The 23,915-nt window shown below is 39.0% G+C and overlaps 1 protein-coding gene and 1 long non-coding RNA gene across 3 annotated transcripts; both read right to left on the bottom strand.

Moving 5' to 3' along the window:
- Window positions 1–6,295: 6,295 nt before the first annotated feature.
- LOC115045512 (myelin-associated glycoprotein) lies at window positions 6,296–11,180 on the bottom strand. 2 transcript variants are annotated; one of them, XM_029505246.1, is made up of 8 exons: window positions 11,082–11,180; window positions 9,390–9,677; window positions 9,064–9,315; window positions 7,919–8,179; window positions 7,737–7,827; window positions 6,828–6,917; window positions 6,648–6,720; window positions 6,296–6,567 (listed from the first exon to the last, which is right to left on the bottom strand). In XM_029505246.1, exons 1-8 carry the CDS (start codon window positions 11,137–11,139, stop codon window positions 6,523–6,525), a joined length of 1,158 nt encoding a protein of 385 aa, XP_029361106.1. In that variant the 5' UTR covers window positions 11,140–11,180; the 3' UTR covers window positions 6,296–6,522. The 2 variants fall into 2 exon arrangements, with proteins under 2 accessions (XP_029361106.1, XP_029361105.1); XM_029505245.1 differs by having other exon boundaries at window positions 6,828–6,920.
- Window positions 11,181–11,349: 169 nt separating this feature from the next.
- LOC115045616 (uncharacterized) lies at window positions 11,350–14,291 on the bottom strand. Its single transcript, XR_003840890.1, has 3 exons — window positions 14,216–14,291; window positions 11,601–11,668; window positions 11,350–11,444 (listed from the first exon to the last, which is right to left on the bottom strand). It is a non-coding gene; the product is annotated as an uncharacterized LOC115045616 (long non-coding RNA).
- Window positions 14,292–23,915: the final 9,624 nt, after the last annotated feature.

A 23,915-nucleotide genomic window follows, 5' to 3' on the forward strand; every position in this document is an offset into this window, starting at 1 on the left:
TAATTTGCTCCAGTTATCCAACGTAACCAAAGCCTCCAAACTGAGTTTAGATTTGATCTACATCTCATCAGTCTGACGACACACATGTAGGTGACACAAAAAAGTGTGTCGAGCGTGAGTGTCCTCTCACCCTTGAGCTTCTGAGGTGTAATAATACAGTCAACATCAATTTTATTGGGCAATAATTGTCCTCAAATGCAATAAGATGGTGAGAAGATAAATTGTTGTTGACTTCACTTTTCTTACTTAACTTCCTTTTTTCTTTTTTTTTTTGCAATTCATGCGAGGAACAGGAAACGCTTTGGCAAAGCTCAGCATGCAGCAAAGCAGTATGTGTCCGTCATAAAGTAAGTATTCTTCCTTTTTTTTTTTCTTTTTTTAGTCCAGAACTTGGTAGCATGTAGTTATTATCCATAATAGATAACTGCAGTAACACTGAATTGTTTCTTGGATTTCAGGATTATGTCAATTAACCTCACAATGTTGTTCTTGGATCGAATGATGCTTCTGGGTCTGATTGGTCTCTTATCTATCGTGGGCTCTTCAAAAGGTGGGTGACGTCTTGTTTTTAATATAACATTCCATCCCTCAAAATTTCATTTAAACAATGACAATACATTGCATAAATGACCGGTAACAATACATAAAAATTCCTCCTGGTTTGGTTTTATTTTGATAACAGGTCAAGACTGGAATATTTTTATCCCTCGACAAATTAATGCAACACTGGGCTCAACTGTGATTGTAAAATGCCATTTTACCTACCCGGTAAAATACTTAGAGAATGATGTTCAAGTTTACTGGAAAACAGAAGGAGCAAAAATTGATACCACTGACAAAGATAAAAATCCTTTTGTTTATCATCCAAATGAGACGTATATGCTTGAAGAGTACAGAGGAAGGGTCAAGCTCATTGGAGATAAAAATAAACAAAACTGCTCCCTCGAGATGAAAAACATCACAAATCACGAACCAAAGATCTACATGAGACTGGACGTAAAGGAAAAATACAGTTTCAAACGTGATACTGTCTCCATTGTTGCGTCAGGTAACACTTTCAGTCAAATACTTTCACTCTTTGAAAGATTTAAATTACATGAACAGTACAGGCCAAAAGTTTGGTCACACTTATTATTCTTATTCATTTGGATGAGAAGGTGTGTCCCAACTTTTGGCCTGTACTGTATATTCTTGCATAAAGGGACAAGAATTTACTGTTTCAAATTAATATTTCCTCCTTCCAAGGTTTTGAACCAGTCACATCTTACCCAGGTACAGTGTTGAAGTTTTTATAATCTTAATTAGATCTATTACATTTTTAAATAAATCATTGTATACATACTCTTATATGCTGCATAATATCCCAGTTGTAACCGCTGTAGTCTTTAGATTCACGCAGATTGTTTCAATGTAATATTTAAAACACCACAATTGCTTCACTCATTCATTTCAGTTTCCTTCACTGAAAAATACACCACATATCCAGCTACAACAGGGATGACGTTAGAAAGCTACGTGACCATCTTCGTTCCGCTTACTGCATTTCTGGTCATTATTGTCGCTGGAATTGTCTTTTACATAAAACACAAAAGGTACGTTTAACTTTCATTTATCAGTATTATTTCATGACTGCTCTCAACATTATCTTTACATAAACTACATGCAAGCAAATGAAGATCCTCTATTAGATGTGATGCGTTTCAACTGTCTGCATAATTTTTTTTTTTTTTTTTTTCAGGCCACATTCTTTCTCCAGAGAGGAATCTGGATATTATGCAAATTTCAGCAGAGCACCATCAAACCAAGCCCAAAGGTTTGGTAATTCACATTAGAGAAATGCTACTTGCTAGGAGGAGTAATGCTTGACTATGGATACACACGTGAATTAAGACACCATTGATAACACACGTCTAGTTTCCTGGTTGGCCAATTAGAAACCCAACAAGTCTATTTTTGCTTTTGTTTTTGTTTATTTTGTTTTGATTTGTTCCGGGGTTTGTTTTTTTTTTCAGAGAGGAATCTTGCAAAAATACTAAAAACAAGGATCTTTATGAACTGAAGGTCACTGACGAACCTGTCTACGTGAACACTGAGGTACAATGCTGTCACTCCTTCCTATTTTAATATTCTATGAAGACACAAGCTCAGAAAAAATGAACGCAGACTCTTAACTGTGCTGTGACCCAAACTATGTCTTTGCAGGCTCTCGCAGGTCAAACGGATCAAAGAATGGAGAAAAGTATGGATCACACTGACCATGTTTATGGGAACATAGATTATTCAAAATAGTTTAAAGGGCGCATCTCCTAAGTCTATTTTAACTTTGATTTTGTCCTAAATCGATTGTGTTTGGTGTGAACATGTGTTATTTGTGACGTGTATGATGGATAACAATGGGAGTATTTCATGACAATGAGGAAAAAGGGCACAGCAACTGTTGAGAAATATTATGTCCATATAAATAGAATCAAAAATTTACTGTATCATTGTTAGAAATATTATGACAGGCCAGCCATATCCCTTCCCTTTAGAAACCTAAAAAAATCAGCTAACTCTATGGTACATTTAAAACCACAAATATATCTCTAATATTATGTAGATGTAAAACACCAGAAAAGAGCAAAATGTGGTAGTGGTTATTTCCTGTTGGATAGCCACTTAAACATGGACAGAGACACCAACCAACCACAAAGAGGCGCAGTACAAAGGAGCCTGTGGCTGCTCCTTGTCTCTGTCAGTTTGATGCAGTGCTCCTTTGTGATTCCCAGCTTTTTCTGACAGCTTTACTCTGATGTAGTGACTGTAGGAGTTGTTAAATTCTTAGAATATTTATTGTGTTTTTATTGTTGTTTTGTATACAGTACTTCACTTCGTAAATGATGTCGCTATTAAAATTGTACGTGTTATTGCTACCAAGACCTGGGGGAAATAGAAGATTGCTCAAGTATAAGATAGTATAATAGAATAATATATCGAAGCCATAATTAGAAGGGATGTTTAAAGATACAATTCATAGTATACAACACAACTTATAAAACAAACCTTTCAACGGTCCTAACGGTCCTTGGCTGTTAGCCATGGCTTTTCATTGTAAAATATAAATATATATATAATTTTTTTAGAATGGTCAGCATTGATGCTTTAGCTCCTTTAGCAGTTTGCACTTTGTTACCATTCATAGCGGTTGTATCTGTGGAATTTATTCATGTAAACTTCTGGTCTCAAAGCTTGAAGTGAAAGGAGGGAGCTTATACCACAAACTGGGTTTACAAATGTGTGAACCACTTCCTGTGTCATCTTCTCTGTTCCCACTTCTGTTTCCTTCTGTAGTTGTTAAGGTTAGTGTCTTTTATATCAAGGTTTAATTATTGGTCGTAATGCGATTGTCAAGGACGCAGCATGAAATAAAGGGTTTAAAGTAGATTTTGTTGCTTCATCTGTTGTCCATAGTGCCCCGTCCTCCTCCACGGCATTGCAACTGTGAAAATGTCTGTGATAAAGGGAAAAGGCGAAGAAGCGGACTTTTTGTTTTCAAGTGCATTCCTCTTCCATGCAGATAGTGCACAAAATGTGACAGTAAGTGTGGGCATAGCACGTGTGAAAAAGCTCTGACAGAACATTGAGTGTCTGTCCACTTGGCAAACACTTATCATCACAGCTGTCTGTTGCCTTCCCCGTGTTTGTTTGTTCGATCATTTTCCATGTTGGAGCTGGATTTCCCACTCATCTCATTTCTAATTTATCTCACATGACTTACCAAACAAAATCTACACCTTTGCAAGACTGTCAGTTTTTACTTAAAAATATGATAAGGTTGACCAACAAGGTTGCGACATTATCAAATGTAAATTTCCCCAGTGTTGGTTTCCTCAAACGCGCATGTGGTTTAACTGCACGCATTCCCTACACTGCCTCTACAAGGGAAACAATTAATATTGTTAGAAAAAACTGAAATAAACATGCTTCAATCATCTATACCATCCATTGCAGGGGGCTGTAGCCAATCCTAGCTGACGTTGGGTGAGGATGGGCTTCCCCCTGTGAATGTTGCAAGGGTTAGGGTTAGAGACATATAGAGACACGCAGTATTCATGCTCTCATACTTTGTAGTATGAGAGGAGGCCGGAGGAAAGGCCCCAGAAGACCAAACCTTCTTGCTGTAAGGCAACAGTGCCAGTTTCTGAAACATTGCTCAATGTTGCATTTATAAAAAAAAGTATCCGAAAAGTGTATAAACAGGAGTAATCGTCACTGAAACATTTTCAAGGCCAGCGTACCAGTAGAACCACCAAATACCGACACTATGAGATCACGCCTATGTAAAAGGTTTGACAACACTTTGGGTGAAGCTAGACTATAAATACAACATGCAGAGACACTGAGCCGATCTCACAAGCTCTGCAAGCAAAAGAGTATCCATTCAACTGCTTAAACGATTCAGAGGTGAGTTAATTGCTGGTATGTGTGGAGAATTCTTATTTATGTTGATTTATGCTGTTCTTATTTATTTTCTTATTTATTTTTACACTTGTTTCCACCAGTGATGCAGCTGAAGTTGTGGCTTTGCTTCCTGATGGTTCAAGGTGAGTTTAAAAATTTGTTGTCTAAAAACTACAGTCTTCCTCAAACAGATAATGACAGATTCTGTCTTATTTCCAGTGACCAATTGTGTTCAGTCCTCTCAAGGCCAATGGACAGCAAAAATACCACAGACTATTCCTGCCCTGGGGGGCTCCTGTGTAGTTATTCCCTGCACATACACTTACCCCAAGCCCAGGTCGAACAAAATCCTAAACAGGTGGAGAGGATTCTGGAGAAAAGGCAGCAAGATTGTCTCAACCAATCTCCCCAAGTGGAAAATGACAGATGAGTACAAAAAGCGGACCCAATTATTGGGCGATCTGAAGACACGTAACTGCTCCATGCTTCTAGATGCTGTTAGGATGACTGATGTTGGCCCTTTCTACTTCAGGATTGAAATGCCACAGTACAGAAGTTTCTCCTACACAAAGAAAACAGTGACTCTCAATGTCACAAGTGAGTACTTCAAATGAATTAAAGTCATCACATAGTTACTGAAATCTGATAGACTGCTTCATGAGTCATGCTGGTATATTATGCACTGCAGGTCATCCACAGTCGCCATCTCTGTCTGTGAGGCTGACTGATAAAGTCACTGCGTCTTGTTCTGTATCGCACTCCTGCCCATCCTTTCCTCCAAAATTCACCTGGAGTCGCTCTGGAGTCATCACCCACCGGTCAAAAAGGCTGAATGACTGGAAATGGGAAACAGTGTCAGCCCTGACCTTTAAACCTCTACCTGCTGACTTCAGAATGCCTCTAAACTGCACCGTACAATACAGGGGAGGCAAGTGGGCGACCAGTTCCACAAGGATATGATGTCGGTCCAGCAAGAGGCCAACATATCTTCTTTTACTCTGTATAGCAAACAAATTTAAATGCCCCATTCTTTGCATCTTACAAATGTAATGTCGTACAGTCACTTAATATTTGCTTTTGGCTGAGTTATTGGCAGCTGATCCTGTCCACTGTGGAAGGCAGAGATATTTCCCTGCTATATGATAACAGAGATACTGTTGAAACAGTGATGGATCTGCACAGTCCAAACTGCAGTAAGTGTCTATATCATGATATCAGAACTCAGTCTGTCACTTAAGAAGTACAGAACACATCGCTGCACATTGAACTCACCACAAATGGCTGTCTGTCCTGTAACCCTAACCCTAACCCTGATCAGTGTTATTTTCATATTAAATCATCTGCTGTCTCATATCTGGCATGCCGATCAGATAGCAATAATTTCAGTGCGGAAAACTACAGACAAAACTACAGAGTTTCAGACTTTGAATGTAATCAATATCGTGCCTGTTTAATAATAAATACAATTTAAATGCAGCTTTATTTGTGTGTTCAATCTGTTGTATGATTGGGTGAAACCAGGCAGGGTGAAATGGGGAAAGTTGTTTTCTAAGAGGATTGTCTAAAATTGCAAAAACGTATTTTGTGTATGGTTTCACTTTGCGTAAAGCATAACGCCCCATGTTTTTAAGTAAGGTGCCATAAATGTAGAATTCCCCCCAAAAATAAATTATTGTTGTAAGAGGTATCGGACAAAATTAACCATTTATATATTGTGTGAGTGATAAAATAAATTATAAAGTAAAATATATTATTAATATAATAAAGTAACATAGAAATAGCAGGCCAAAACAAAACTACAAACAAACAAAGCACTAAGAAGGTATTGTTCTGTTGTCATATGACATCTTTATAGCACCAGTCACACGCTGTATTCTTATTCATTATTGTTATTATTATAAGGCTTCAGTGCAAGATGAAACAATAACTACAAACACAAGCATATGAATGAGAAAAATCTTTAACAACCGTTCTGTAACATGGGAATTGACCAGTAAAATTATGTCTATGTAACTCTTTTTCCTTACAGCTGTCCTGATCCACAGCATCTGGACATTAACTGCAGCTGCACCTCCGGTGGAATCAGCGATATTGCATATTGGCGTAAACAGCTTCATCCAAGTCAGTCTGTACGAGAAGTGAAACAAACTGTCTCTCTCTCTCGCCATGCATGGACAGAATGAACGAAAGAATAAAAGTTCAAATACCTCCATGTTGCTGTATACATGGTCATCGTCATAAAATCCAGGGCTCTGCAAATTTTCATAGTCCATCTCTTTCCTGGGAACAGAGACCAAACGTTTTTTTTACACAGAACATCATGTAAGATAGGCGTCCTTGTGTCATGGTAAATCAGGAAATGTGTTTTTCCAAATGGAATAACTAACCCTTCTGCTACAGCGTACTGAGGGAGCTCTTCAGCTTTGTTTGCAGCCGTGGGACTTGTGTGATGTGGTGGCATATCTCCAGTCTTCCTCCTGCTGGAAGAACAATGGTTTTTAATTTAGGGCCCTGTGAAAAACAAAAAAGAAAGATAAGCGGTATCTAAACACTTCTTATCTTTCCCCCTCCTCCGTTGCTTCCTCTCCTGGTTCCAAGGTTGACTCTTTGCTCCAGCCCCTCATTTCCTCTAGCTATATGACTGCTTTGTTTGCCAGTGCCTCTCCCTGTTTCTCTCTGTCTCACCTGAAATGCACGACCAAACTGATTTTATCCATATTCCTGAAAGCAGCTGGTTCCATGTACGTGGTGAACAACACTAAATTTTAAACAAGCACTATCACTTCTCTCTCATTTTCTGGCGCTTATCTGCCAGCCAACGTTGCAGGTGAAGAAGGTTAGTCCATCCGAGTCCGACACCATTCACACTCACACTTATGGGCAGTTCAACCTAGATGTGCATGTCTGTGGGAGGAAACCAAAGCACCAGGGAGAAAGGCCCTAAAGGCGCAATAGGCCTTCCCCAGGAACAGGAATCAAACCTGCGACCTTCTTGCTGAGAAACCAAGCATTAGCCACTTATCCACAGCACATATAGCCTTTATGGAACAAATGCTGTTGTGAGCTCAGACCTATGGAGAGCTCTCTGTGTTGGTCCATCCTGGCTTCACACCCCTGCTGTATCAAACAATAACTCCACGTGTGAGTCCCGAATCATTTCCTTTATTCTTGTGTTCATTTTAAGTTTTTTTTGTTGTTTTTTTTTGACACACTGTTTAAATGTGTTATATCTTACAATTAGCATATCAGAATAGCATAGTTGTTTTTGTTTTTTTTTACTTTCTATTGCCTCTTACCCTTTCTGAACCAATCCCACTGCTGCTAGAATGACCACCAAAGCCACAACTGCTCCGATGGCGATGGCGATATAGAGATACTCCATCTTACCTGTCCAAATAGGAAGATGTCCTGTCATATTTCTCATAGACTTGAGCTGTATCAGCCATTTCATGCAAACAAACTTGAATTTCCTCCTTACCATTGACGGGTAAGGACAGAGTGTGGTTGGCATATCCCACAGTGTTGTTTGCCAAGCAGTGGACAAACTCAGAGGATCCAAACTCTCCTGAGTGAGTCCCAATGGTAACAGAGCCATGTGTCTCTACTGTGGTGCCTGACAGGACTCTGCCCATAAGCGCAAAATGGATCATGCAGGGAGGCTTAGACTCTACAATGCAAATACACGTTACTTTATCCTTCTCTGAGGAACAGGAGGAGACATTCTTGATCTCAGGGGCATCTGCAGGGACAAGTAATGCAGTTTTGCGTTAGACATATGTATTACTGTTGTATGTGTTCATGGGGTGAGAAGCGAGGCTCTTGCAGCATCCTTTATTGACAACAGATGGAACATGTACATGTATTTATAAACTAGGATTATTGCCTGGAGGTTGTATGACTCAGCCACTCAGACTGGTTTAAGGCCACATTCCTGTCTATCCTGAGTCATATAAAATATCAACCTTGAGAACAAAAATTGCGATAACTGTTTTCTTGATGAGTGGATCAAAGATGTTTTGACTTTTGACCACCAAACTTGACCTTGAGTTAAATTTCAAGAATTTTGGCGGAGGAGTTACTAAGATATCTTGCTGATTAGGCCAAAATGTGTTTTGTTTGGTTACTGTAATCACGACCTTTAGCCATCAGATCCAATCATTTCCTCCATGATTCTGATGAATCCTTGATGATCACCTGTGAAAGTATTTCTTGCGTTTCTGTGTAGGACTTCCTAAAAACAACTAGGGCCTATCCAAAAATAAACTTCTGTCACACTTCTATCAGATATTGAATAAGTTGGAGAGCAGAAGCTTCAGCTGGCACAAGTGCTGGGTGCGTTTGGCTCTGTGTGATTTGAGAAGTGACTTTCAAACAGAATCACTGGACCAGGAAGGTTGGAAGAGAAAAGTTCCCACCTTGTTGAGGTATGGTACATTTAGAGTGATGTATAATAGCAGCTGTAGGATTTGGCCAATTACAGCAGTCAAGCTGATAGGAGGAAGAGAAATTAACTAACTGCTGTGTGTTGAGCGAGTTTCTAACAGCACATACATCCACATTCACACATTTCTACTGTGTCCAAATGTATTTAAATAAGTAACATTTTATGGATTGCTTACTTACATAACACGTTGAGCTCCACAAATCTTGATCTGCTTCGTCCTTTTGTGTTGATGGCAGTACAGTAAATTGCACTCATGTGTCTAGAGACATTTGCCTCCGTGTACACGTTTCCTCGATGCAGCAGAGTACCATTTTTGAGATGCCACTCATAGCTGCTGGCTTGAGGGTAAGCATCACTGGAGCATTTCAAACGCACAGCTTCTCCCTCCTTCACTTCTGACTTGTACTGAACCTTCACATCCACTGGGGCATCTGCATGGAAACAGCACTGTCAAAACTGAATTCAGGCCAGATCGTTTAAATGTTTGACTCCTGCTAACACTTACATTTTACTTTGAGGACACGGGAGGTCTCAAACTCCACCCCTCCCTCGAATCTCACGGTGCAAAGTAAAGGCTTGTTGTGGTCAGTGTGGGAGGGAAGAAAGTTCAAAGTAACTGTTGTTTTCCACTGCCCATCAATAAACTGCTGTGACTGCAAACGTGCTTCCCCAGAGTGACTCCATTCAAAGACAGGAGGGGAGGTGGGACAAAAAGGAGACACAGAGCATGATGCTACTGTAGTTTGACCCACTGCCATGTCCTTTTTCATAGAGAGAGCCACGCTTGGTTTATCTTAACGACAAAAAAGGTTATCATAGACAAGCGCAAAGATCACACACACAGACACTGTAATGAAGCTTGGTGTAAGTCCAATCATGAGGGAGACTATATTTATTCCTCTCCCATTCACAATTCTCTCTCTGTTTTTTACCTCTAAGCTCTCACCACAATCTGAATCAATCACAATATCCTAAACAAACTGAAATGTTCATTATAATTGGGTCTGATCACAAAAGACTGTCAGACGTCTCACTCTTGCTCTCATGTTTTGCACAGTTCAATAAAAGCTGTCATCCTTTAACACAATATGAAGTGTTTCCTGATCAAAATCCATGTGAAGGGTGATAATTTAGTCTACCAGGCTGCAATGTATCTTTGTATGGGCCTTATTTGTTTCAATAGAGGAATGTCTTGTATACTATATACTATAGTACTATATCTCAAATACAGATTCAGATTCAAAGACCCCCAACAAAAAATATCTTGACAGCATTATGTTTTGACAGAAACGTTTTTCTCTCACGGAACTCTTACTCACAAATCAACATCTTGGTGATGTAAATTTACAGTAAATTTACAGATTTATTCCAGTGGTCATTGTCAAATATGGATTGTGTCCTGGTTTATATATATATATATTTTTTTTTTTCTTCAGAAAGAAAAAAAAAGAAAAAAAAAAGAAAAAAGTGATCACTATATTGGTTTGACCACATTATCTAACCAAACTGTCCACACATCCACTTTCTGGTCACATGAATTCATTGGTTTGTAGTCTATTTTAAAATTTCAAGGACAGGCAACAATGGCCACCGAGCAGCTGTGGGAACAATATCTATCACGGGACTTTGTGAAGGTTCTCACTCATTCAGGTGATAGTTCACTGAGGAAGTTGAATTAAGGACCCCTGGGCTTAATGTGTCACCTCCTGGAGGTTTCAGTAGTTCTGACTGTCTGAGGGGAACCCCAGGTTTAGCCTTGGTGGGATGTTTAACAGGGCCGTTGATTGATTACAACTGAATCCTGCTGCCCATCACTCAGCTCTCTCCGTGAATATCTCCCTATGTCCCTAAGCTGATGTAGGAATTCTCATGATTGGTTTTATTTCCCTTAAATGTCACAAATTCAGTAGAAACAAAACTGAACTGCAATCCTTTTGTCACTTAAGCTATTTAAAGTAAACGGAAGGCAACCAGTGACAAATAAGGAACTGAAAGTCCAGTCTTCAATTTAAGTGTGCTGTCAGAGAACTGCGCTTTTGGCTGGTTGTACAACCTTCCAGCCAACTTAACAATACAAGAGAACTGAAATAAGCCATAATTATTACTTATTTTGTTCATGTTCAATCTGAATTTGAACAAATGATGAGTGTAAGGACTGATGATGCACTAAATAAAAATCTGAAAACTCATCACTTACCAATCACTGAAATAGAGACACTGTTCGCTTTGAAAGAATAGTTTTCAAAGCCTTCCATTTCAATCCTGAAGTGAAAAGGCCCTCCGTCATTCCTTTGAAGGGGCTCAATCTTCCAAGAACAGTTCTTCTGTGTGGCATCTCCCAGCAGCTCTGTCCGATCCTTATACTGCTGCAGGATTTTAGAGTTATCTGGGTGATAGATGACATGACTTCTTTGGTCCAACCAAATCCCAGAGATTTTAGTTGGCGTCCTCGCTGGATCTGGGTAGTTAAATGTGCAGGGAATGACCACACAGGATCCCAGGAAGCCTTTTACTGAGGATGGAACTTCAATGGTCCAGGATGACGCTTCACTTTGAAAAACTGTGACGAAATACAGAAACAAAATTAAATGAAATGACAACAAAAGAGGAGCACGAACCCTGAACAAAAGAAATGATACACTAGGAAAAGATAAAGAGAATAGCTGTTTTTCTTGTGAGCAATAAAAGATTATAATGGAAATATGATGTTTTATACCTTTGAAGAAAAGCCACATTAAGACGGGCCATTTGATAGTTGCCATCTTGTTGTCTGGGGTGTGAGACCTGCAAATAAAAAGACAAATGTCTAATCTTGAGCAGAGCTGCTTTTGTTTCCCTTTGTTTAGCAATACATACAAGTAGATGACTAGTTTCCATTCCACATTTAGCGCACCCACTGTGGTACTTTTTTGTCTCAGTGGGCATATATTAGGGAAGTATTGTATTATTCATCATTTCTATTTTTTTTTGCCCCTTACCATGTCTTGAACAGTACACATAAAAATTAAAAGCTGTCTCATTATGAAGTGATTGTTTCCATTTCATGCTGGTCAGTCAAATCAGTAAGAGACGCAGTGCAAACACGCACAACATGGCTACTGCTTTTCTAGTTTTGTGTTTTTAAGTTTGGTGTTGGGTCCAAGACTGAGAACCAGCAGGAAAATACATTCAGGAAAAAAAATGGCACAGCAGGAAACAAAGGGACTGAACAGATGATCTAACAGGGAAAGACATAGACTCACATTTACAAAGTTATCTAACATTCACAGACAGGGCAGCCGTGACCTTTGGTGGAAAACAAACCAAAAACACAAAGTAAAAACAACAGATACACAGGAATGATTCTAAAAAAAAAAAAAAAAAAAAAACAGAATTGAACTAAAGTCCAATTATAGTGACACAATCTCTAGGTGTCACAGGGTGTGTGTGTGTGTGTGTGTGTGTGTGTGAGAGAGAGAGAGAGAGAGAGATCTGGCCTTAGTGGCGGCGCTCAGGGCCATGTTAAAATTTCATAGTTAACATTTGAGTTTTAACAGTTAACATATGAGTGTTAACCCTGCCCCACACACACCGACACACACTTCTGATAAATACTCGTAACCACACCTCTTTGTCTCACCAAGGCTGCTCCCTTTGTGAGAACATGTCAGCATCAGTAAAATCTGGCAAGACAAACAAGCTGCAAGGAGCTGGCCACTCCTGCTTTTTTGATTTAAAATAAACATCATTAAGGGGGGCGAAAAGCATCAAAGGAGCCAATATTTATTTTGCCACACTTACTCCAGACATGTAGCTCTTGAATCAGATGTATCAATGTAATCTGGCCAAATAAAGTGACAGTTTGGTCCTCGGCTCATTTTTAACTTGTTTAAAGGAGAAAACAACCTGTCTCAACTCAAGACAGTCAGCTTTAACAACATTTAGTGCAACATTCAGAAATATGTCAGTTTCTCTTAAAAATCTAATCAGGGCCGATGACTCCTGGACAAGAGGAGCAGTGACTGGAGGGCCCATCATTAAAACACATCAGCTGTTAGCATTCCAATCAGGGGCACAGTGGCAGCAGGAGGCCAATCAAGCTGTATATTTTTATTGCCCATGACATTTTCCAAATCTTCAAGTATTAATAACATATTATTTTCATTTCAATACTATACTCCCTTTTGAAGCTGATTACACACAGTTAAGCCTTTCACATGAGCGAGAGGATAGCAATTTTTTTTTTTATGTAATACTTTTATTGCATTCTTCTGTAGAGAAGAAAGTTGTTCACTAATTGGATTGCAGCAAAATATTACACAAGTCCAAACATTAAAATGTGGCGTGCAAGAGAGTAGGTAACATGTATGGATGTAACGTTATTTCTGCAGACTAAATACAACCCCCTATGAAAACAGTGTTCTTTAATGGCAGTGCCCTTGGCAGGATGATTCTTTCTGCCGCTCAGCACATTTGGTTTAAAAATTATGTTAAGATCCCGATGTGGGTTCAGTCAAGTTTATGGGGAAAGTATTGGAAGAAAAATTCAGACACATGGATGCCCCACCGAGACTCAAAGAATGTGGAGGAAGATCGGTTTACTGTACGGTGTCGCAGACATTAAAAAAAGGTTACAGTTCATCCTTAAAATAACTGAAGTGTGGTTAAAAACATTGTGTTTTATTTTTAACATGCTTTAAATAGTGTGAAAAAAATGAGGCAGTGCTGTAGAATGAACTGCCTCTTTGTTTTACTCAGGTGGGTGAATATTGCTCTGTTTCCCCAATGTTTCAAAGTGGGGGTATTGCTGTGTTTTGAGACAGCACTAACGCTTCATTACTAACAGTTCTAGTTGAACACACGATGTTTACAAGACACAGAGTTGGGATTGTTTTATTGTGTGGATTGAGTCCAACAGATCTGAACGGACTATGTAACGTATGGATACTTTGGCTCTGTGGGCAGCTGAACCGAAACAGCTTTTGAAGTGTCTGCCACTTTGTTTCCACTCCTCTGACCCTCACCAAGCCAGGGAGGCAAAAAAAAATCTGCTGATAAGGTGAGAGAGTCAGATACCACAGCTCGCCTTCAGAGGTCCAATAGTCCCTGTCTCAATGGGCCAGGCATTTGCTGAAATCTAACTTACAAATGTCATTTAGGTGAACCAAATGACTTAACAACCATTTTATTCAGGTATTATGCAGTGATAAAGGATGACACACAAGATGACACATTTTCCTGAATAACAGGGGCTGAAAGCTCTGACATATTAGGTCGGCGACACAAGAACAGAACTTCAGCACTTTTGAGATATTTCACAAAGTTTCTACGAACACAATTCATTAACAGTACCTTATTGTCAGGGTGTATCACAGATGGAGAGATGTGAAAATTGAAGGTCCCTCAATTAGTTAATGCTTCTTACAGCAGGATAAGCTGTCTCACTTGTGAAAGATGCTAGTGACATCCGTTCAAATGTTCAAACACAAGAGGACACCTACTGAAAAGCAATGTAAAACTGAAACAGAGGAAGCAGTAAGCAATAGTGGTGAGAAAACATGACGTACTCAGACTTCCTTGTGTACCACTAGTGCTGCAGTAGCAGCACAAAGGTTGTGCCTTTGTGCCTATTGTACCTTCACGTATCACAGCTCAGAGGGTCTGCTTGCTGATTTGTTACATAGATTTTAATTAGCACATTGAATATAGTCTGCTCACGGGCCCTGATCACCAGCAAAAGCAGGGTTGAGTATTTCACAACGGCTTGGAAAAAAACCATTGCACTTCTGGACGGCTACATCAACGTATCCAATGCCGCGAGTGAAGTGGAGCTTTTTCACAGATAGTCTTGGCTCTTCTTTCGCTAACCAGAGGTCCTCTTCACATTGTTTCGAGAAGTCTTCCAATATGACTGTGTCTTCTTTTTGACGTCCCCAGGACAGTCTCCTTGTCATGGGTTTGAAGAAGGGGGTGGATGCTGAGTTACCCATGACAGAGAATGTGCTTGCTCAAAGGAATATTCCCTTCAAAGAGCAAATCTGTGAAGAAAAAAAATGCACAGAATGATTATCTCACAGCAATAACACACGATCTGTCGTGCTGAGTTTTGCTTCAATGAAGAAGCCCAAAAAAATGTATAGATTTACCTGTTTTCTGCAACAGGCCTGTGTGATGTCCGTATGATGTCCTTGCTGCTGAAAGAGTCAGGCTCCTCATTTTTAAGAAGGCTCTGCAGGACAGACAGAAGCCCTGACCTTTTGTCAGAGTCTAGATGAGATTAACCCTAGCAGTAATGATGCAAGTTAAAGAATGCTGATTAATGGCTCTCATAGACAGTGGCTTATGTTAATCAACTGGCTAGTCAATCAACAGTCAATCATTCAATCAATCAATCTCAAAGTACTTCCTTTAACTACAAACCATCATTCTAAGAGTTTGAACATTTGACTGTGAGAAATTCTAAATTGCATGCATGTTTATTGTAAACTTTAGTCGCAGGTATCATTTCTGTACTGTTGGTTAACTAAAGCAAAATGTTAATTTATGATCACCAAGTCTAAAGTCTTTTGATATTTAATAGTTTTCCTTTTTCAGCCACATTCCTTCAATGTAGCACTGATTAAGACATTTCCACACAAGTCGAATCCAGATTTTTCCTTCCTTCCTTCTGTAAAGACTTGCAGTAAGCCAACAATCATTCATATTGACAATGCCTCACTAAGCCTACCCGTCCTGTTCCTCTCAATTAGAAATGATTTGAACTACGTTTATCATTTCCAATGCTCCTGTACCACATAAGCACTAAAAATGCTCCTCTCATATTTTTTGTTACAAGCATTTAGCTGGATGGTTTTGAAATCAGCTTAACTTTCATATATAAATTCAGAGGATTATCTTGATTACAAGCATTTCAAATAAAGAAGTTATGTCATTGTAACAAAAAAAGTAATTCTTGTGGCTGTTTGTTGATAATAGCAAGTGATTGTTATGGACATTTAATCACAATTTTTGCTTTATGGTGTGAAACAATGGGGCAGGATATTTTTTAGGACAAAATTTTACTACATCCATCAACACAAACTTTTCATAAATTTGTTGGAGGGAAAACATAGACTTTCTGGGGCTTATAATCCCCCTAGGTAACTTCTGCGCTTCCGTTCGTTTCTGTTCTTTGGCTCAAACCCCCAGCTTTGATCACTTCAGTTCCCACATGGTTTTAAAGCACCACCATCTGGCCAACTTCACTGAGTGAATACAAACAGTAACCAATTAATGAAAAACAATGAAAATCTTAAACTATCCATTATCTGTTGAAGGAGTTCCAGATTTTCCTCAAGTACAATGTTATCTATTTAACCAAAAAGAAAAAAGAAATGTGTTTCACATATCGACAGAGACTATCAAAGTTGAGTATATTATTCCTTATAGAATGAGGAAGAGACGTGTGCACAGGGCTCCCTCTCGTGGAAAAAAAAGTTACAAGTTAAGCAATATGGACACAACTACATATTTAATTTAGAAAAAAGCAGGTTTACATTACTGGTGATTTGAACATTTTGTTTATGTCTGTAACAGTATAATAGAAATTTGTGATTGATATGCAAAAGCAGTTTTAAACATCGTTGCCTTCAAATTGAGATTAAATCACTGTGAGATGAGCGACAAAGGTTAAAGTTCAATGAACAGAAATCACACGTTCCCGTACAAAAGTGCTTGCTGTCATCATTAGCCATAACTGTCTTAATGACTCATGCTTATAGTGTTACAATTGTGTTAAACACATACATTTTCTCCTTATAACCTTTCAGTGCTGGCAAAACAAACAAAAGGTACTACTGACGATAATTCATTTTAAATTTATAACATCTACACTGGCTCTTGCTTTAAAACTCATTAAGCTGCTGAAACATTCAAACATTCAACATCTTATATTTTTCTTTCCTAAGTTATTGCAATTGAGTATATGTGCTTTTCTGATATGCATGTGTAAATAACATGAAGTAAGCATCAACTGTGCAGAAAAAAAAACAACCCTTTGATTATCTAAAAAGCAAAAAAGAAGAAAGAACACATTTTATTATTGTTATATTTGCTATATGCATATATCAAATGCATGCAATGCGTAAGACTATTTTTCATTCACAATGTTATCAGGAATGATAATTACCTCTTATTTCCACAAGTTATTAACATGTGCTCTACACCAGGATGTCTCTTGTCTAGATGGTAGATGCACTGGAAAACAACGGGCCTGTTGAAAGATGACTTTCCACTGAGACCAGAATTCACTCACATAAAGCCCTAATCCTAAACCTGCTGCTGCAATAACTCACAAGTCTTAGCTGTCTGCCCGGAGATACGGATGTATCTGTCTGGACAGTCAATCCCCACAAAAAATGATAAATAATAACAATAGCTTTTTATGGACATTTCAAATAAACTGATTAAGAAGCTACGCAGAAGCCCTTCAGGGAACTATGGCCATCTGAGAACTCAGATATATATCTGAGTTTCATCACCAGCTAGTCAGACTAGCTTTCCTGCTCTGAAGGCACAAACTGAGGAAACGTCTTCAAGAATATATACATATATATATATATAAGTCCAGTCACTCTCAACTCAATTCTCTTTGGATAGCTATGACCAGGATGAATGAAAACCTTTACAAACATCTGGCTTTCTATTTTCAGGCAAATTATCTACATTACATACACGCCATGTTCTGGTATCAGAAGTGAATAGCGTAATGATAAATCAAGTGAACAAGCAAAAAACAACAAAGAACACTGTATTTTGGCATAAATTGTGACGGCAGGGAGATTAAGAACCCAAAAGTGGACAGACAGGTGGAATGGCAAAACAGGTTTTATTGTAACACAAAGTGACGGAACAAATGCAGTCCGGAGAGAGAGAGTGCTGGTCAGGGAACTGGTGTGACACACGGAGGGAGACGCTGGAAAAAACAGAGAACAGGAAGATTAGCGCCAAGGCAAGTCAACACAATAAGTCTCTCTTTCCAAAATACGCAAATGAAGCAAGGCGGAGCTGTGTACCACTGCATAGAGGCGATAACACTCTGGCACTGAGGCTGAAGGCCGCAGCTGTCTTGTCCACCTTTTTTTTCACAGAGGCACAGAGGCCAGACAGAAAGCAGCCAGCTTCCGTTTTTTTGTGCAACACTTCCGGTCCAGCACTCTTCACCACTGTGTAGCTATTAGCTAAGTTGTGTCTACCGCAGCTACAGAGAGATATTTGTGTTTGTTTGTTTGTTTTTATTTTTGGTTAAGTAATGGCTTCAAGGAAATCCCATGTCTCTTGTGAAGTTAGGGGCTATAATAATAAGTTTACCTAGAGGGGGAATGTTTTGAACATCGGCCGTGTATGATGGCTGAAGGAAGGAGCGATGTGATCTGCATCCTCCACCAAAAGACAATAAATCCCTTTGCCTGTGCTTCATCCATGAGGATGCTGAGTAAAAATGGCAATCTAATTTTAGGCAAAAACTTCACGCCCACTTGTTTTGTTTGTTTGTTTGTTTTTTTATCTAGTTACAGACCATTGTGCCTTGATTGCGCTATCATTTTTACATATGAGATACATACACATATAATGTGTATGTTTACATTAACTAAACAATTACATTTTATGAGGAAGAGGGTGTTTCTTGAATGAGCTCACTTTATTCTGAACAGTTCATGCTTGTCACCTCTATTTTTCATTAATTATTTTTTATTATTTTATTATTTTTTGTGATTATATTTCAAGAACTGAATGATACCAAAAGATTTTCAGACTATATAATTACACATAAAACTTGATGTTAAATAAAATGTCTTCCCATTTTAAAGTGTCAATTGAGTTTTTATATCATGCGTGACTGCAAGAACAACCGGCCGATGTAGCACAGACCCCGGCAGAGGAGAGGTCGGCTTTGCTTTGACTGGGCAGTACATCAGCTTTGTACTGGAACTGGTACTGGTCAGTCGGTAAGCGTCTGAGGATGTGGCACCAGCTTCACATCTTGTTTTTTTACGGTTTCTTATTATATGTACCCATGACTCTCATTTTCGTTTCTCATTTTCACCCTCTATTCCTGATGAGTACCAAGAAAAAAGAGAACAGAGAAGAATGTTCATATTTGTCTTATCAAAAACAGCACAAAAATAAATGTGCTAGATCAGCGGACATTTGTGAGGCTACTGTAAAACTGTGAATGTCATGAAAGAATACTGCAAATAGTATGAACTGTAAAACTCTTGAAAAGTCTTTAGCTGGAATCAGAATGGACTGCTGTGTGGTCAGCTTGAAACAAAACATATTTTTTTTGACTAATGATTCCCAATTTAAAAAGTCATCTTCAAGCCGTTCTGGAAAGCCGGATCTACATGCTGAAAGTGAGAGGGGAAGAAAATTACACATGAATCACATTCTCATTAAACTAAAACGACTGAATGATCATTTTATAGTAAATGAAATCTAATACAAACTATTTTTGACCTGGATTTTGAAGCAGTGCAATACGATTCCTGAAGTAGACAGAAAAAAGGGGCCTTTTAGGAGTTGAGAACAAACTTAGTTTGAGAGCAGATTGAGAGTGAACAGAATCTGTCTTTGTGAGCTTTAATCACTGATGGTTCAGTTCTCTGCATATTAATATACACACAATATATTAATATATATTATATTTTTTCACAATGAAAATGCCGAAAATGCCAAAGATCAAAAAGTCACCAATCCCCACAACCACGGGAATGATGATGTGGTTATAGTTTCCTGTACCTGCAAGTAGACAGAAGTTGTATCAGACATTGGACAGACTGAAAGTTCAATAACCAATAACCAAGTGAAAGGTTCTTACGTTTTATGTAGAGTTTCTTTGTAGAAGAAGATGTCTTGCCACCAAAAAATTCAGCCGTGCAGGTGATGTCACTGTGATCGTCCTTCTCCTCAGGAATGAATGTCAGGATGGACTGTGCCTCCCACAATCCAGTAAACATGCTTCTGTGAGACTCAATAATATTGTCTGAGGTGGTCTTGCTCCATGTGAGTTTAGGTACATGGGAGGGACAGGTGTGGGTGACTGAACAGGTGATGGTGTAGACATGTCCTTCTCTGGCTGTATCTGTATGAACTAGTGAAGGTTTTGGAGGATCAGCTATAAATAAAAGAAGGCAGAGCTGAAGTTAGAGCCAAATTGTGACAGCAATCTGTTGATATGAGAAATCTTGAAGGGGTTTGTGACTTACAGATCATATTCAACTGAGCACAATCATCGACAAAGGAAAACTTTGGTCTTTGGTATTTTGATCGTTCACTGTTCGTGCGAGTTCGATCCAAAAGCAGAACGGTCCGTTGTCGTGATTTTTGATGTCAGTAATTTCCAAGGTGCAGTTGTAAGTACTTGACTCTTGCAGCAATCGTGTGCGACCCCTAAAATTTTCCAAAATCAATGTTGGATCCTCATTATAGATGAATGATCCTTTGTTTGTCGAAACATGCCAGAGTTTTCTGAGTTTGGAGGAAGGCAGTGCTTCTTTCGGATGACTGAAGGTACAGGGCAGCACTACACATGATGTCTCCAAGGCGTCAAGGTTTTTCGCAACAGTGGCCTTCCATTCTCCGCTCAAGACAGGGCTGCAAAAAGCTGAGAGAGAAACATGGAAGTGACACAGAAGAAAGAGAATGAAGTACAGAGGGTATAATTTTGAATGCAAAAATAAAATAATAAAGTGGAATAAAAACATTACAATAAGAAAATTTGCCAATTACAATACAATTCAAAAAGTAAAACTTTTAATGTTTTGGCATGACAAATACTGTCAATATGTTGACAGTATGATTCACATATTTTAACTAACGGCAAAAACAGAAAAACTGGAACAGTTAAGAAGTAAATGAAAATATCCAGATGTGGCTCAGCAGTATGCTACAACTGCCCACATTAAAAATCTTACCTGATTTAATGGCTGTCTGGGTGATCACAACCATATCTGCTGCTCTGATGTTCCATGTTCCAAAAATAATTGCATGATAATTGACCCGATGAGTGGTTCATGTTATCATGGGGTGGGGTATTTCCTCAATTTGCATAGCCTACGATTTAACTCAGTTAACAGTAAAACTCCATTTTTTGACTTAGCTTGATTAGTTTTTAGTAGTAGTTTCTTAAGACTAAAACAATCCAACCCTTCCTAAAATATGGTTACACACCCAAATTACAACAAGCAAGCATGTAGGGTTGTTAGATGGTCCCTGAGTTTTGCTTATTTAAATCACAACACTGTGATTTTTACAAAACAAAAGTTTGAAGTTACAAAGAATTACCCGTAAAATATCATGTGTGTTGTATTGTGGTGTTTTACACTAAAATATTTAAGTATCTCGTCAATTAATGTGACATATTCAGTCTCCACCAAAAAAAAAAGCATTTAGGGGAACCAGGCAAGCAGCCACTTCTGTTTTAAGAAGTGTGAAGTCAGAAGCCAATAGTGTGGTCTGCTTCTATGAAAACCTTGGCTTGTAATTAGAAAGATATGCTTTATAAGACATTGCTCAATGTCTTCAGAGAGTTGCATTCTCTCAAGCTAACTACAAGAATTTAATTTCCTCATATAACCATCTGGTTTTGTTTGATTTCCACAGGGGCAGTACGGAAAGGTTAACATGTTATTTTGATGCCCTTAGGTCATGAAACATGAACTAAATATTCTTATTAATATAGGAACACAATTGAAAAACAAGATGTACCATGAAAGTGAAAAGGCACAAAAAGACAAAAAAGAACTGGAACAGCCTCTATCAATAAATGTAAATGAAATTAAATAAATAAATAATTTAATGAGTAAGCAAATAATAAATGAATAAATGTAAATTTAAAAAAAGTCACAGGGTAAACAGTATCATCATCAAGAATCGGCATACAACGTCATTACAAATCCCAAAGCACATCTCGCCATGAATCCACGTGGTCAGACACAGTCAAATCAAATTAAATCAAATCAGATTTATTTGTATAGCGCCAAATCATAACAAAGTTACATCAAGGCACTTTACATATAGAGCAGGTCTAGACCAAACTCTTTATAAATGTATTTAAAGAGACCCAACAGATCCCCTGATGAGCAAGCACTTGGCAACAGTGGCAAGGAAAAACTTCCTTTAAGAGGCAGAAACCTCGAGCAGGCTCGGGGGGGTGGCCATCTGCCTCGACCGATTGGGTTGAGAGTGGGGGGGGGAGAGAGAGAGAGAGAGAGATATTGGAGGGGGGGGGGGGGGGGGTGTAGGCAGGAACATGTTGCTGCATGCAGTTACTTGAGTTGAGCTGTAATATAGAATTCATGAAGGTATGGGACCAGCAGGTGTTGCAGGAACATGGGATGGAGATGAGTCACCACCTGCAGGATGAGGACAGGGAGAGAGAGGAGAGGAACTGGGAGAGACAGAGACTTTGGCAGAACATGGTTAGTAAATGCAGTATAAATGCTTAGAACTGGGTGAAACTGTGTTTTTTAACACAAGGGGGGAGGAAAGGAGAGCGAGCGAGAGGGAGGGAAAGAGAAAGAGGGAGAGAGGGTGACAGGGAGAGACAGACAGCAAGAGAGAGAGAGAGAAGCTCAGTCCTTCCCCCAGCAGCCTCGGCCTATAGCAGCATAGCTAAAGAGTAGAGGACTTTAACTTTTTAACTATAAGCTCTGGACCGATACTGGAAGTTGGTTCCATAGAAGAGGAGCCTGATAACTGAACGATCTGCCTCCAGATTTACTCTTGGAGACCCTAGGAACCACAAGTAAACCTCCATCTAGAGAGCGGAGTGGCCTGCTAGGACAGTCAGGAACTATGAGCTCTCTGAGATACGATGGAACTTGGTCATTAAGAGCTTTATATGCTAAAAGAAGGATTTTGAATTCTACTCTATATTTTACTGGCAGCCAATGAAGAGCAGCTAACACAGGACAGATATGATGTCTTTTCCTAGTTCCTGTTAATATTCGTGCAGCAGCGTTCTGAATTAATTGAAGGCCTTTTAGAGATTTGTTTGGACATCCAGATAGTAATGAGTTACAGTAGTCCAGCCTAGAAGTTACAAATGCATGGACTAGTTTTTCTGCATCATCCTGAGAAAGGATGTTTCTGATTTTCCTCATGTTTCTCAGGTGGAAGAAAGCTGCCCCACTAACTTGTTTTATGTGAGGGACAAAGGACATGTCCTGGTCAAAAATTACTCTTATTCTTACAATTATTCTTACAGTGGAGCTGGAAGCCAAAGTGATGCCGTCCAGACTGATGAGATGATTAGATAGTATTTTTCTGAGGTGCTTAGGACCGAGTACAATAACTTCAGTTTTGTCAGAGTTGAGAAGTAAAAAATTTCCAGTCATCCAGACTTTTATGTCTTCAAGACATGCCTGCAGTCTGACTATCTGAGTGACTTCATTTGGCTTCATTGATAGGTACAGCTGAGCATCGTCTGCATAGCAGTGGAAGTTGATGCTGTGTTTCCTGATAATGTTGCCTAGAGGAAGCAGATAAAGCGTAAAGAGGATTGGTCCAAGTACCGAACCCTGCGGGACTCCATGGCTGACTACAGTACATGAGGAGGAGCTGTTGTTAACATGAACAAACTGATGTCTATCTGATAAGTAGGATTTGAACCACCTTAGTGCAGTTCCTTTAATTCCAATTTCATGTTCCAGTCTCTGTAGTAAAATATTATGATCTATGGTGTCGAATGCAGCACTAAGATCTAGAAGGAGAAGTATGGAGGCTGGTCCATTGTCTGAGGCCATTAGAATGTCATTGGAGACTTTAACCAGCGCTGTTTCTGCGCTATGATGGGCTCTAAATCCTGACTGAAACTCTTCAAACAAACTGCTCCCAACCAGATTCTCGTGTAGTTGTTTTACTACAGCTTTCTCAATGATTTTAGAAATAAATGGAAGGTTCGATATGGGTCTATAGTTTGCCAAAACATCTGGATCAAGATTAGGCTTTTTAAGATGGGGTTTGATGACTGCAGTCTTAAGTGCCTGAGGTACATAACCCAGAAATAAAG

The sequence above is a fragment of the Echeneis naucrates genome, chromosome 6 (assembly GCF_900963305.1).
Source record: "Echeneis naucrates chromosome 6, fEcheNa1.1, whole genome shotgun sequence".
NCBI classification, from domain to species: domain Eukaryota; kingdom Metazoa; phylum Chordata; class Actinopteri; order Carangiformes; family Echeneidae; genus Echeneis; species Echeneis naucrates.